Below are 12,186 nucleotides of genomic sequence, written 5' to 3'. Positions count from 1 at the left end.
CACAAATTAAAAGTTCACATAAAGTAGGGGCGCCTAAGTGGCTCAGTTGTTAAGTGTCTGCCTTTGGCTCAGGTCTTGATCCCAGGGTCCTGGGATCGAGCCCCGCACTGGGCTCCCTGCTCAGCGGGAAGCCTGTTCTCCCTCTCTCTGTGTCTCTGTCAAATAAATAAATAAAATCTTTAAAAAGTTCACATAAAGGGGAGAGGGGGAAAAAACAGGTTGCCTTAAAAAAAAAAAAAAAAGGAATCCAATTTCTCCTAGGAAACACTGGATGCTAGAAAACAATAAAAACTATATTCAAAATTCTGTGCTAAAATTGTTTTAAATTCCAACTTATATGCCAAAAGCCACTGTGAAGATAGAATGAAGTCATTTTCAGACATGCAAGTTCTCATAAAATTATTTCCCATGTGCCTTTTCTAAGGAAGTTACTTAAGGATGTATTCCCACCCAATGAGGGAGGAACCCAACTGAACGAGAAGACCTGCGATCCAGGAAACACTGCATGTGGGACACAGTCATGCATCACCCTGTGGGTGCCCTGCCTGCGTTGCAACAGGAAACACAGGACACTGGGGGGCAGGGGGGCATCTAATAAGAGGAGGCGCTTTTGCAAAAACAAAACCAGAGAGGACTGTAACAAAGATATTTTTATAAGATACTTTAAGACTGGCAATTTGGAACGCTGGCAGAGGAAGGGGCAGGTGTACAAAAAAGGAAAGCTCACTGGGGCGCCTGGGTGGCTCAGTCATTAAGCATCTGCCTTCGGCTCAGGTCATAATCCCAGGGTCCTGGGATCAAGCCCCGTATCGGACTCCCTGCTCCGCGGGAAGCCTGCTTCTCCCTCTTCCACTCTCCCTGCTTCTGTTCCCTCTCTGTGTCTCTCTCTGTCAAATAAATAAAATCTTTAAAAAAAAAAAAAAAGGAAAGCTCATCAAACGATCCTATTCTGCTCTGAAGTAAACGGTATTCCCGTTATCATAATAACGTCAAAACCCATTTTGTGGGCGCCTGGGTGGCTCAGTTGGCTGGGCGACTGCCTTCGGCTCAGGTCATGATCCTGGAGTCCCTGGATCGAGTCCCGTATCGGACACCCTGCTCGGCGGGGAGCCTGCTTCTCCCTCTGACCCTCCCCCTCTCATGTGCTCTCTATCTCTCTCATTCTCTCTGTCTCGGGTAAATGGGTAAAATCTTTAAAAAAAAAAAAAAACCCATTTTGTGACTTAATGAAAAGAAGGGCATGGAAGTATGATGGGAGCTGGCTGCAGCAGGGGAGAGACAAAATCCTTATCATGCCAGGAAATAACACTAATGCCTACGATTAAGAAGAAACAGCAGTGTAAGCGTATATTTTAGAGACGTGGCAGTAGCCATCAACAGAAAGAGCTAAAGGGGCGCCTGGGGGGTTTGGTCGGTGAAGCAGCTCTGCCTTCAGCTCAGGTCATGATCTCAGGGTCCTGGGATATAGAGTCCCATGTCAGGCTCCCTGCTCAGTGGGGAGCCTGCTTCTCCTTCTTACCCCACTCTTGTGTTCTCTCTCTCTCAAATAAATAAAATATTTTAAAAAAATAAGAAAAGGGGTGCCTGGGTGGCTCAGATGGTTAAGCGTCTGCCTTCGGCTCAGGTCATGATCCCAGGGTCCTGGGATCGAGTCCCGCATTGGGCTCCCTGCTCAGTGGGGAGCCTACCTCTCTCTCTCTCTCTTATGAATAAATAAATAAAATCTTTAAAAAAAATTTAAAAATTAAAAATTAAAAAATAATAAATAAGAAAGGAAGGAAGGGAGGGAAGGAGGAAAAAAACAGCTAAAGAACTAAAGTCACCAGCAGGGAGCAGAATGGACCGATAGGGAAAATGAGGCAGGGACAGTTTTTCAAGGCACTGTATGTTAATACCATTTAATTTTTTTAAACCTTACGTATTACTTCAAGAAAATGCAACATATATACATATGTGGACACATTTATTAATATATTTAATATAAGTATACTTGCTCTTAGCATATTAATATACTTGTATTAAACATTCACTCCACAACAGATAACCTGACCTTTGCAATCCTGTGTATCGTAAAGAAAAAAGGGCAAAAAGAGCTTTCTTAACTGACAGCCAATGACTTACAAAAAGCCATTCGTAAATGTCCCATAAAGAAAAACAAATTTCTTCCTCGAGATGATATTATAAAATAGGGATTGGCACAGTTTGAGGTTTTTGGTGTTTTTTTTTTTAAGATTTTTTAAGTAAGGGGAACCTGGGTGGCTCAGTCGTTGGGCGTCTGCCTTTGGCTCAGGTCATGGTCCCAGGGTCCTGGGATCGAGCCCCGCATCGGGCTTCTTTCTCTGTGGGAAGCCTGCTTCTCCCCCTCCCACTCCCCCTGCTTGTGTTCTCGCTCTCTCACTGTGTCTCTGTCAAATAAATAAACTTAAAAATCTTTAAAAAAAAGGATTTTTTTTTTTAAGTTATCTCCACACCCAACTTGGGGCTCGAACTCACAACCCGGAGATCAAGAGTCACACACTCTATTGACTGAGCTGGCCAGGTGCCCCCCCCAAAGTTCTTCCTCGAGTACCAGAGAGTAAGTATTTCCAGCTTTGCAGACCAAGAGGCAAAGCTGAAGACAGAATATAGGTCCTTATATAATCATTTAAAATCTAAGCATTGGAAACTATAAATACAGTTCTTAGCCCACAGGCCACACAAAAACGAGCAGCAGGTGGGATGTGGCCCATGGGCTGTAACTTGCTGACCCAGGTTATAGAATATTAATTCACCTGCTTTTCTGGTTTTTCTAAATCATACATGATTGTAGGAAAATAGGAAAGAAAGAAAGAAAACCATCTTACTCTCACAACCTAGAGTAAGCGACACTGGCTGATAACATTTTAGTGCATTTCCTTCTAGCAGTTTACCTAAAACACAAAAATGTGTTCACTCATCTGCTTTTTGACACCAGCAACAAGACACAGGAGCGCCTGGGCGGCGAGTCGGTTGAGCATCCGACTCTTGGTTTTGGCTCAGGTCGTGATCTCAGGGCCGTGAGATCGAGCCCGCTGTTGGGCTCCGCATGGAATTTGCTGGAGATTCTCCCTCTCTCTCCCCCTCCCGCCCCTCCCCTCACTCATGCGCGCTCTCAAATAAATAAAGACATCTTTAAAAAAAGAAACAAGACACATAAATCCTATCCAAGATTAGAAGAAACATTTTTTTCCCATTTCTGCTATTTTACACTAACTCAGGGAGAGAGGGGTTAGGCAGACAGGCCAAAGAAGGCTACAAATGTCAGTGAAGGAAAAACACAGACACCAAGAGAGTAGTATCATTTTGGGGGGCGGTGGGCGGGGAGATAGTAAAAAAAAAAAAAAAAAAAAATTCTAAAATAGAATCTGAAAAACACATGTCTGTAGCATGTTATCAAAAGTTTGGATCTCGATGGGTGTTTCTCGTTTCCAGCAGAGAACATTTCTAGCCGGTGGGGCATGTTCAAGGTTACTTCCAAGAGGGGGAAAGTTCCTCTTCCTAGAATAGCGATGCCATCTCGAAGACCGTGCTAGCCCTTGCTGATGCACACCGTGTTGGCTGTCATGGGCTGGGACTCTCCACAGTGTAACCCCCTCAGCCGGCCTCTCCACCTTGCTGTTCTCCATTCCTGACATGCATGTTCCCAGGCTCAGGGACTCTCGCCATGCCATGCTCCCCCGGTAATGAGGTGCAGATCCAACAGTAGCTGCTGCAGACCCACCATCTACAAGCTTCTGGCCTTGCCCACAAAGCTAACTAAGCCAGGACCAGCCAGCCACCCTTCCCTGTTCACAGAAACTCCACTCTTTCCAACTCCTTCTCTTGTCCAGGCCATTCTCCCTGCCTGAAATGCACTTGCTCCCCAACTCCACCTACTAAAGCCTTGCTGTCCGTTCAGAGGAGGTCAAATGCCGCCTCCTTCGGGAAGTCTCCTTTGATTTCCCCCTGCTTCTCCCACATGATCTCCCTCTTCCAAACCCCTCAAGGCCCTAATATCTTTCCCAAGCTCCCATTCTGCCATAGTTCCTTGTGCGCCAGATTATAAGATCCTTGAGGACAGGATTCTGTCATTCCTCTCTGGGTCTTCCTCCCAGCTCAGGGTTGCTCGTATGGTGAGCAGGGAAGAAAGAATTATAAATGAAAGCAAGAGACTCCTGGACCCTGAAATTGCCTTCTTAAAGGAAATCCATCATGCTTCCCTCAACACGAGCAAAAGGAAGCCTCACCTTCAAGTTGCTGCATTGTTCTTTGAATACTGTTCGCAAATTTCTGGATGTTCATTAAAAATTCATCCCGTATCAACTGAATGCTGTGATAGGCTTCCCCGGGCATGTTGGGTAGGTCCACTTCATACTCGAAAGAGTCAGAGATTTCTGCAGATGTGAATCCCAGGGAGGCGTCCTTGTGTTGATTGAAGGACAAAGCCGGCATGAAAACCTGAAGGAAATCACACAATATTGTGTTCAAGATCACGCACTCACGCTGCCTCTGGTGTCGAATGTTCTATCAGACGCAGCACAGTGTAACTACAATGCAGAAACTGCTCAAGTCCAGAGCACAGACCTAGAGAGAGAGAGATGAAAATATTTGACCTAAAATGATCCCAGGGTAAGAATGTGACCCAAGCCCAAGGTGACAACCCAGAAGACAATCCTGCATTTCTCTGGCTGCCACCAGCTGCAAGGCGGCTGGATTTGAAACTACAGCACAAACAAGAGTAGAAGCAGGTGTTAGAGAGTCTGCTCAGCACCAGGCTAGCTCATGGGAGAGTTAAAATAAAGAAGGGCATGGGGGCGCCTGGCTGGCTCAGTCTGTAGAGCGTGCGACTCTTGATCTTGGGGTTGCAAGTTCGAGCCCCACGTGGGGCATAGAGATTACTTAAATAAATAAAGATCTAAAATGAAGGGTCTGAGGACACAGTCCTTTTGATATTTAGCTGAGGACAGAAGCATGCATTTAGGAAGTCACTTGAATATAATAACAAAGCTTCACCCACATAAAAATGATGGAAAAAATGCCCGTGAGTTAGTTGGTTGAGTTTGGGCTTTGGTGTGTAGTTTTGCCTTTTCTTCGGAAACTTGGATCCATGGTTTAAGACAATGTACGTGTACCTCCCATTGACTGAAGAGCCCAGAACGTCTGACCTGTGGTTTCACAGTCTGGATTCTGCCAACCGCACACTCATGGTGACGTTCAAAATGTCCTCTCCCCAGTAAAACATATTCTTGACACTGCCTGCCTCCCACTGCCTCCCCTGATTGAACTCCTGCCTAGGCAAGCATCCCCCTCCACAGACTCTTCTACGGCCTCATACTGGTCTTCTCTTCCCTTCAGTGTCTGCCCCCCGCTCCCACGGTCTAAGTTTCACTCGACAGCCAGAGGAATGATGCAAACCAGACCATAGTATTCCCCTGCTGAACACCTACCTCCCTTTCCAACCTTCCCCACCCCTCTCCAGCCGCACTGGCCCTCCTTCTGTTCCTGGACCAGGCTATGTCTGCTCCTGCCTCAGGACCTTTGCACATGCTCCCTTCTCTGCCCAGGAATTTCTCCCCCCCAGATCTTCACATGTCTAACACCTTTACCTAATTTAGGTCTCAATTCAATGCCACAACCTCAGACGGGCCTTTCCTGACCCCCCCGAGCCCCACCCTATTACACTTCCCTAGGAACTTATCATTAGGAGAATTAGTCTGTTCACAAGGTGTTTTTTTTTCCCCATTGTTTGTCTATCAAACACTGCCTCCTCCGTGAGGCCATCCCTTACCACCACTCCCTGCACACACAAACACATGCGTGTGCGCACACACAGAGTCCGTTTCTATCACATTACTAGGATTCATTGAACTCATGCCACTTGTCACCGCCTGATATTTTCCAGCTTAGGAATCTGTGTCTCATGTCTTTCCCCCAGTATCAGCTCCTGGAGCACCAAGATCCACTTGGACAACGGCACCTGGGACGCAAGAGCTGCTGAACATTCCTTATGTGTGGAGGAAACGAACCAGACAGCCTGAATCTTACAAAATGCTGAGACCCCTTCCCTTGTCCACGGTTACCTGACATACGACATTCTTCAGAAAGGGAAGCACGTTAGAATTGATAATTCCGTACTCCAGCATCTCGGGCATGATCTCCATGGCTTCCTTCATGTCTGTAGCCTCGGAGATCATCTCTGCGTGGGAACAGACACAGAGGGTAAGTCACGCGGGGAGGTGGCAGGCAGGTAACTCTCCCAAGTACCCGGCGAATCTGCTCCTTCTTCCTGAGTAGCTAACCCAGGAATGTTCCAGGCACAGACTCAAAATGATGCTGACGTCTAGTCAGACAAATCCCTCGGCCCATGAGACACTGAGGGAAACCTGACGTGCTGGGGTCCCCGGGCTCCCACCAGTAGCACAACAGAGCTACCCAGACCAGCGGATAGACACACTCGTGTTTTCTAGAAATGTTTGCTGGGCTCCTTGCTTTGCCTGGGTCCCCACTCCTAGCAACGCCTCTCCAGTTCATCGCCAGAGTCCCTTCTGAGTCACGAGTATTTTTAAAGACAGATTTGGTGACAGCCAACCGTTCGGCTGGGTTTTATTTTACACGTCTTTACTCCACCCAAACATCAATGAGCATGGGAGACATTCTGAAGGTCCCTTGGGCCTTTCCCTCAACCTCATTGGGAAACAAAACAGAAACACGACAAATATATCAACCAAGGCAATCATTTCGCTGGCTTCGGACCCACATCTGTGTAGACTTTATCCTCTCCTCACTACGCTTCTGTATATCAAACTCCTCTTTACTCAAATTTAAAGGGAAAGTACGTAAGAACCCAGAATGTGAAAGAAAGAGAGCCTGAGCTCAATGAAAGACGACCATAGAGACACAAGATGATGAGAGTGAGCAGTAATAAAGCCCAAGGGGACGCCGCGGCTGTCCTGCTCACGGCCTGTGCGCCCAAAAACGCCATCCAAGTTCAAAAGAGAAAAAAGAAAGCCACATAATGTTTGCTCTGGAATTTACTGTGAGTCCTAAAACATAGCTTTGCACCGCCTCCACGGAGGCAAAGGCAGAAGGAACGGGGGAAACCGAGGCAGGAAGACTGCGGAGTCAGCACGGATTAAATAAGGCAAGAGGAAGGGCCGGGGGTCAGAAGAGACAGGAGAGTGGCAACCACTGGGAGGCCGGGAGTGTCACCAGAAATGCCCAGGTGGCTCCCAGAATGCAGCAGGAATGCACAGTGGGAACATCCCGCCCAAAAGTTACCCCGAGGAATGAACTTGGTCTCCAAGCAGCTCCTCTGTCTTAAATCACATGGCCACACGGAGAAAGCCCCAGAGCTCATCCTACAACTCAGGATCACATCATTTTGCATCTCTCTCCCTTTAATTGTTACAACAGAACCAAGAATATATTCACACAGCCAGTCCTCATTATTCCTGGTAGTTCTGTTCCGTGAAGTCTCCTCGAACAAGGAATTAACGAATACCCAGCCATTGCTCCTGCAGGACACCCGAGGTTAAGTTCCTGCAGCCTCTGGTCACATTTTCATCAGCCATCAACACATAACCTGGCTTTATTTGTGTTTCTGTTTAAAGACAACTTATCTAATGTGCACGGTTGATTCGTTAACACTGAACTCAGCCTACGCTATAACTCACGCCTGAACTACGCTTCTCTAATTCGCGCTCAGAAACACTGGACGGTGCTCCAGGACTATGCTTGAGGCCATTTTAAACAGTGAAACCACCAACAAAAAGTACCAAAAAATGTGAAAACCACGGCACTAAAGAGATAACAATAAGGACAGTCCACCCTCAGCCAGGAACACACAGATTCAGTGACTCAAATGTTTCCCCATTAAGGGGTGCCTGGCTGGCTTCATCACTGTAACATGCAATGCTTGATCTCGGGGTCGTGAGTTCAAGCCCCACGTTGGGTGTAAAGATTTCTTAAAAAACAAAATCTTAAAAAAAAAAAGTCAAATGTTTCCCCATGCCATGCACATCCACGAATGACCTCAAGGCTCGGCAAGGATTGATTTGGGGGTTATGAAAACGCGTGAGCAAGTAGGTGAATTCACAAATAGGGAACCCACGAGTAATGAGGATTGGCTGGCCTGGGAAAAAAAGAAAAAGGTTGTATTCTCAAGAAAGTGTAAAAATTAAGAATCTCACAGATACACACCCAGGGGCATACTCACCCACACGCATGCACACACACTAGAAATATACCTTTTGTATTTCTGAGAAAATACACCACATTCTGGTCCAGAAACTCCTCAGGAACAGGAGTACACAGCACATAGAGATGGGTCTTATCCACAATGTGCTTAACAGTTCTCTGAAACATGGGGGACAAAAAAACATCAGGCTGAGAGACACTCACTCACCCAGACAAGCTAGCGTTCAGGCCCACCTGAGCCCTCCTCTCTGTGCCTTCTGAACTCCCGGCTGACAAAGGGCCCTAGCACGTGCACGACAAGGCAGCCAGACTTGAGCACTCAGCCTGACTCTTCTATTAACTGGCTGATGCAGCCACACTTGACCTGGGAAGTCCAGACAGAGCTTTCCGAGGCTGTAAATTGCAACAAACGGGCTTGAATTTGGTTTCGGGGGTGGGGTATATTCATGGAGCCGATCAGAGTAATTTCATTTAGCACAGGCCAGACTCGATGCTTACATCCTGGCTTTAAGCTCCACCTCTGGGATTTGTGAAATAAAAGGTTAACTCAGCAGGCCTGGGTTGTCCAAACTCGGTGTGTTCCAAAGGTTTTCAAGCTGGCCCTTCACAGGCTCCTGGGTGATCACCTCTGTTTTTGAAAAGCCTACCTGATGTGAGTGTCTTTGTATACCTGGGGCCTTGGGTCATGCCAGGTCGTTTATACTAGCAACATGATGGGTGGTGAATGGCTGTTTCTGTTTGCCTGGGGCCCCGGTCACCTTATATCAGTTTGACTTCCTGCAGGCTAGAGACCGGCCCTTCACACCCATAGATGCTCCGTAGAAACTCTGGACTCCAAGGCTTGGGTGGGCTTCCTTGACTTCCTATGTGTTCTCGCACATACTTGCTGGGAGAAATAGCACATCCAGGCCACGCTACCGGGAGCTCGGGCCCCTTTTCCTCCCGGACTCTGCCATACATACCTTTTTCTTTGATTCTACTCTGCATCCTCTCACTGCAATAAACTGTAACCACGAGTATAAAAGTTTTTCTGGGTCCTGTGAGTCAGCCTAGCAAATCATTCAATCTGAGGGTAGTTGTGGGGACTCCCAACACAGGAGTCCATCATCTCTACTCCAAATAGGTTCCCTCAAATATGAAAGTCAGTTACACAGACTCATCAGAGGGGAGGGAATTCCCATTACCCCACCAAGGAGGAGAAAGAGCCGAAAGTACCTTGACGGGGAAGTCTTCTAAACTCTCTTCGCCCGCTTCTTCATTCTCTATGTCGATTATAGGCTGATTTACAGAATCGTTTCTCACCTGCAAATTCTTGGCTGCAAAACATTATTCAGTGTGCAAACTGAAATAAGCAGAAAAGTAGATTTCCTGCCATCAAGACCAGACCCGCATCTTGTACAACAGCATATTTCATTCAACAGACGTGTTACCCAAAAGCTATACATACATTTTTTACAAATGAATCCCATCAGAGCCTTGATGTACGTTATAATGGCGAAAGTTCTTTGTATTTCTGATGGGTGGGTTCTCAGCCGGAAATTTAATGTGTATGCGTGTGTGTGTGCGCACACGCGTGTGCATGTCCCAGCTACCGTGTGCAATGTGTGACTTCTCAGAGATTTTCACTTTAAAAGGGAGTTTTATTATTAGGACGAGAATGATAGCTCACATATTAGCATTTATTCTATTTTCTCTATGAAACTCGAAACTGGTAGGGGATGAAAATAAATCTAAACAAAATGAATGTGTATCTCTCAAGTCTACTCTTACCGATACAGATCTGGAAACCTCAGAGCCTGTCGGTCACAGCCCTGGGAGTTACTGACGAGTCCAGTGATCACACAGAAGGGAGAGCTTTCCCCAAAACGGTTTGGCTCTTAGTGCAAAAGGCGCCACATGACCCCAGGGTGGCTTGGGAATCAAATCAGTGTGTGGGGTCTCCTGGTCTACTTTTGGTTTTCTCATCCATAAAATGGGGACAATAACATCTAGTGGTGAGACTCTGGAGAATTCAGTGGTGGTGTGGTTCCGTGCCTGGCAGTGACGGCCTGAGGCCAAAAACACACTTACAAATGCACCAAATGAGTGTAGCTGTACTCCTAGACTTGGTTCAAATGGTTAAGTTTTAGGTTATGTATATTTTACCACAATAAAAAGAAAAAAATGCACTTGAATATCCACTTGGAAGTAACGTTAATTTGCTTTGTCGAGAAGACCTCCCTGACTTTTCTCCCCAAGCAGCCTCCTTCCACGGAGTTCTTTCCCGTCCAGAGACTGACTGGTGTGTCTTCGTGGAACATCGCAGGAAGTGTGGCTGTGGCCTTCATCCCCACCGTCTGTCTTATCGAAATTCAGCCTAGCTAGCCTTTCTGAGAATGAACGGACAACCTCTCTTTCTGACCTCACAGTCCTCTCCCTCCGATCTGTAACCACATTGTGGATAAAAACGAATGCTTCTGAAGAGAGGAGGAGGACTAGCAGAGACAGAGCCCGTCGCCAAAAAACCCCTTTTCCCTCTGATTTTCAAATATTCGGTATCTTTCAAAAGTGAAGTGTCTAACCTACAGCTTCTGCTTCTTGTAAGGGCAGGTGAATCACGGGGTAAGTGTGGCATGGGGGCCGTTTAGCTCTGCTGGGGACGTGCATGGCCCGGAACACGGTCTTCTCAGTCTCGGCCCCACTGGTGTTTGAGGTTGAATCATTCTTTGTTGCGGGCACTGTCCTGTGCGTTTTAAGATGTTCAGTGGCATCCCTGGCCTCTCCCCTCCAGATGCCGGCAGCACCCACCCTCCAGTCGTGACAACTAAAATGTCTCCAGACATCACCAAATGCCCCATGGGGGCCCAAGTCACCCCTGGCTAAGAATGCTGCCCCCGATAGAGGGCCAACAGACCCATGAAAAGATGTTCAACATCACTCAGCCTCAGGGAAATGCAAATCAAAGCCACAGTGAGATACCTCCTCACACCTGTCAGACTGGCTACAATTAAAAACACATTGGCGAGGATGTGAAGAAAAGGAACCCTCGTGCACTGCTGGTGGGAATGCAAACTGGTTTAGCCACTCTGGAAAACAGTATGGAGGGTCCTCAAAAAGTTAAAAATAAATCAGAGAGGGAGACAAACCATAAGAGACTCTTAACTCTAGGAAACAAACTGAGGGTTGCTGGAGGGGAGAGGGGTGGGGGATGGAGTAACTGGGTGATGGACATTAAGGAGAGTACGTGATATGTGTACTGGGTATTATATAAGACTGATGAATCACTGACCTCTACCTCTGAGACTAATAATACATTATATGTTAATTAATTGATTTTAAACAAACAAAAAGAACTACCCTACAATCCAGCCATTGCACTACTGGGCATTTACCCAAAGAATACAAGAACACTAATTCAAAAGGATACATGCACTCCTAGTAGCATTATCTACAATAACCAAATTATGGAAGCAGCCCAAGTGTCCATCGACAGATGAATGGATAAAGATGTGGTATATATACACGATGGAATATTACTCAGCCATAGAAAAGAATGAAATTTTGCCATTTGCAACAATATGGATGGAGCCAGAGAGTAGAAGGCTAAGTGAAATAAGTCAGAGAAAGACAAATACCTTATGATCTCACTCATATGTGGAATTTAAAAAGCAAAACAAATGAACAAAGGGAAAAGAGAGAGAGAAACCAAGAAACAGACTCTTAACTATAGAGAACACTCTGATGGTTATCAGAGGGGGGGCAGGTGCGGGGACAGGGGAAACAGATGATGGGGATGAAGGAGGGCGCGTGTCCTGAGGAGCACCAGGTGATGTATGGAGGTTCCAAATCAATATATTGTACACCTGACACTAATATAACACTATACTGAAATTAAAAGTTTAAAAACTTAATACATGCAACTGCCCGCCCCCAAAAAGGGTAAAATAAAAAGTTTCAGGAATGAGGACAAAAAGAAAGCTCAGTTAGATAAATAGTAGAAATACACTAGAAATA

At 46.3% G+C, this 12,186-nt stretch overlaps 1 protein-coding gene across 1 annotated transcript in view; it reads right to left on the bottom strand.

The window, feature by feature from the left end:
- Window positions 1-12,186, bottom strand: part of DNAH10 (dynein axonemal heavy chain 10) — a 128,870-nt gene that overhangs the window by 113,296 nt on the left and 3,388 nt on the right. Inside the window, exons 3-6 of the mRNA XM_081800959.1 lie at window positions 9,409-9,509; window positions 8,244-8,352; window positions 6,078-6,193; window positions 4,245-4,455 (exon numbers count right to left, since the gene is read on the bottom strand). Of these exons, the coding sequence (XP_081657085.1) occupies window positions 4,245-4,455; window positions 6,078-6,193; window positions 8,244-8,352; window positions 9,409-9,509 (537 nt within the window). The remainder of the gene's footprint in view (window positions 1-4,244; window positions 4,456-6,077; window positions 6,194-8,243; window positions 8,353-9,408; window positions 9,510-12,186) is intronic.

Source organism: Leptonychotes weddellii, chromosome 13 (genome assembly GCF_054177405.1).
Source record: "Leptonychotes weddellii isolate Sample4059 chromosome 13, ASM5417740v2, whole genome shotgun sequence".
NCBI lineage: Eukaryota > Metazoa > Chordata > Mammalia > Carnivora > Phocidae > Leptonychotes > Leptonychotes weddellii.
The sequence above is the reverse complement of the archived record's forward strand: the minus strand, read 5'-3'. Positions and strand labels throughout refer to the sequence as shown.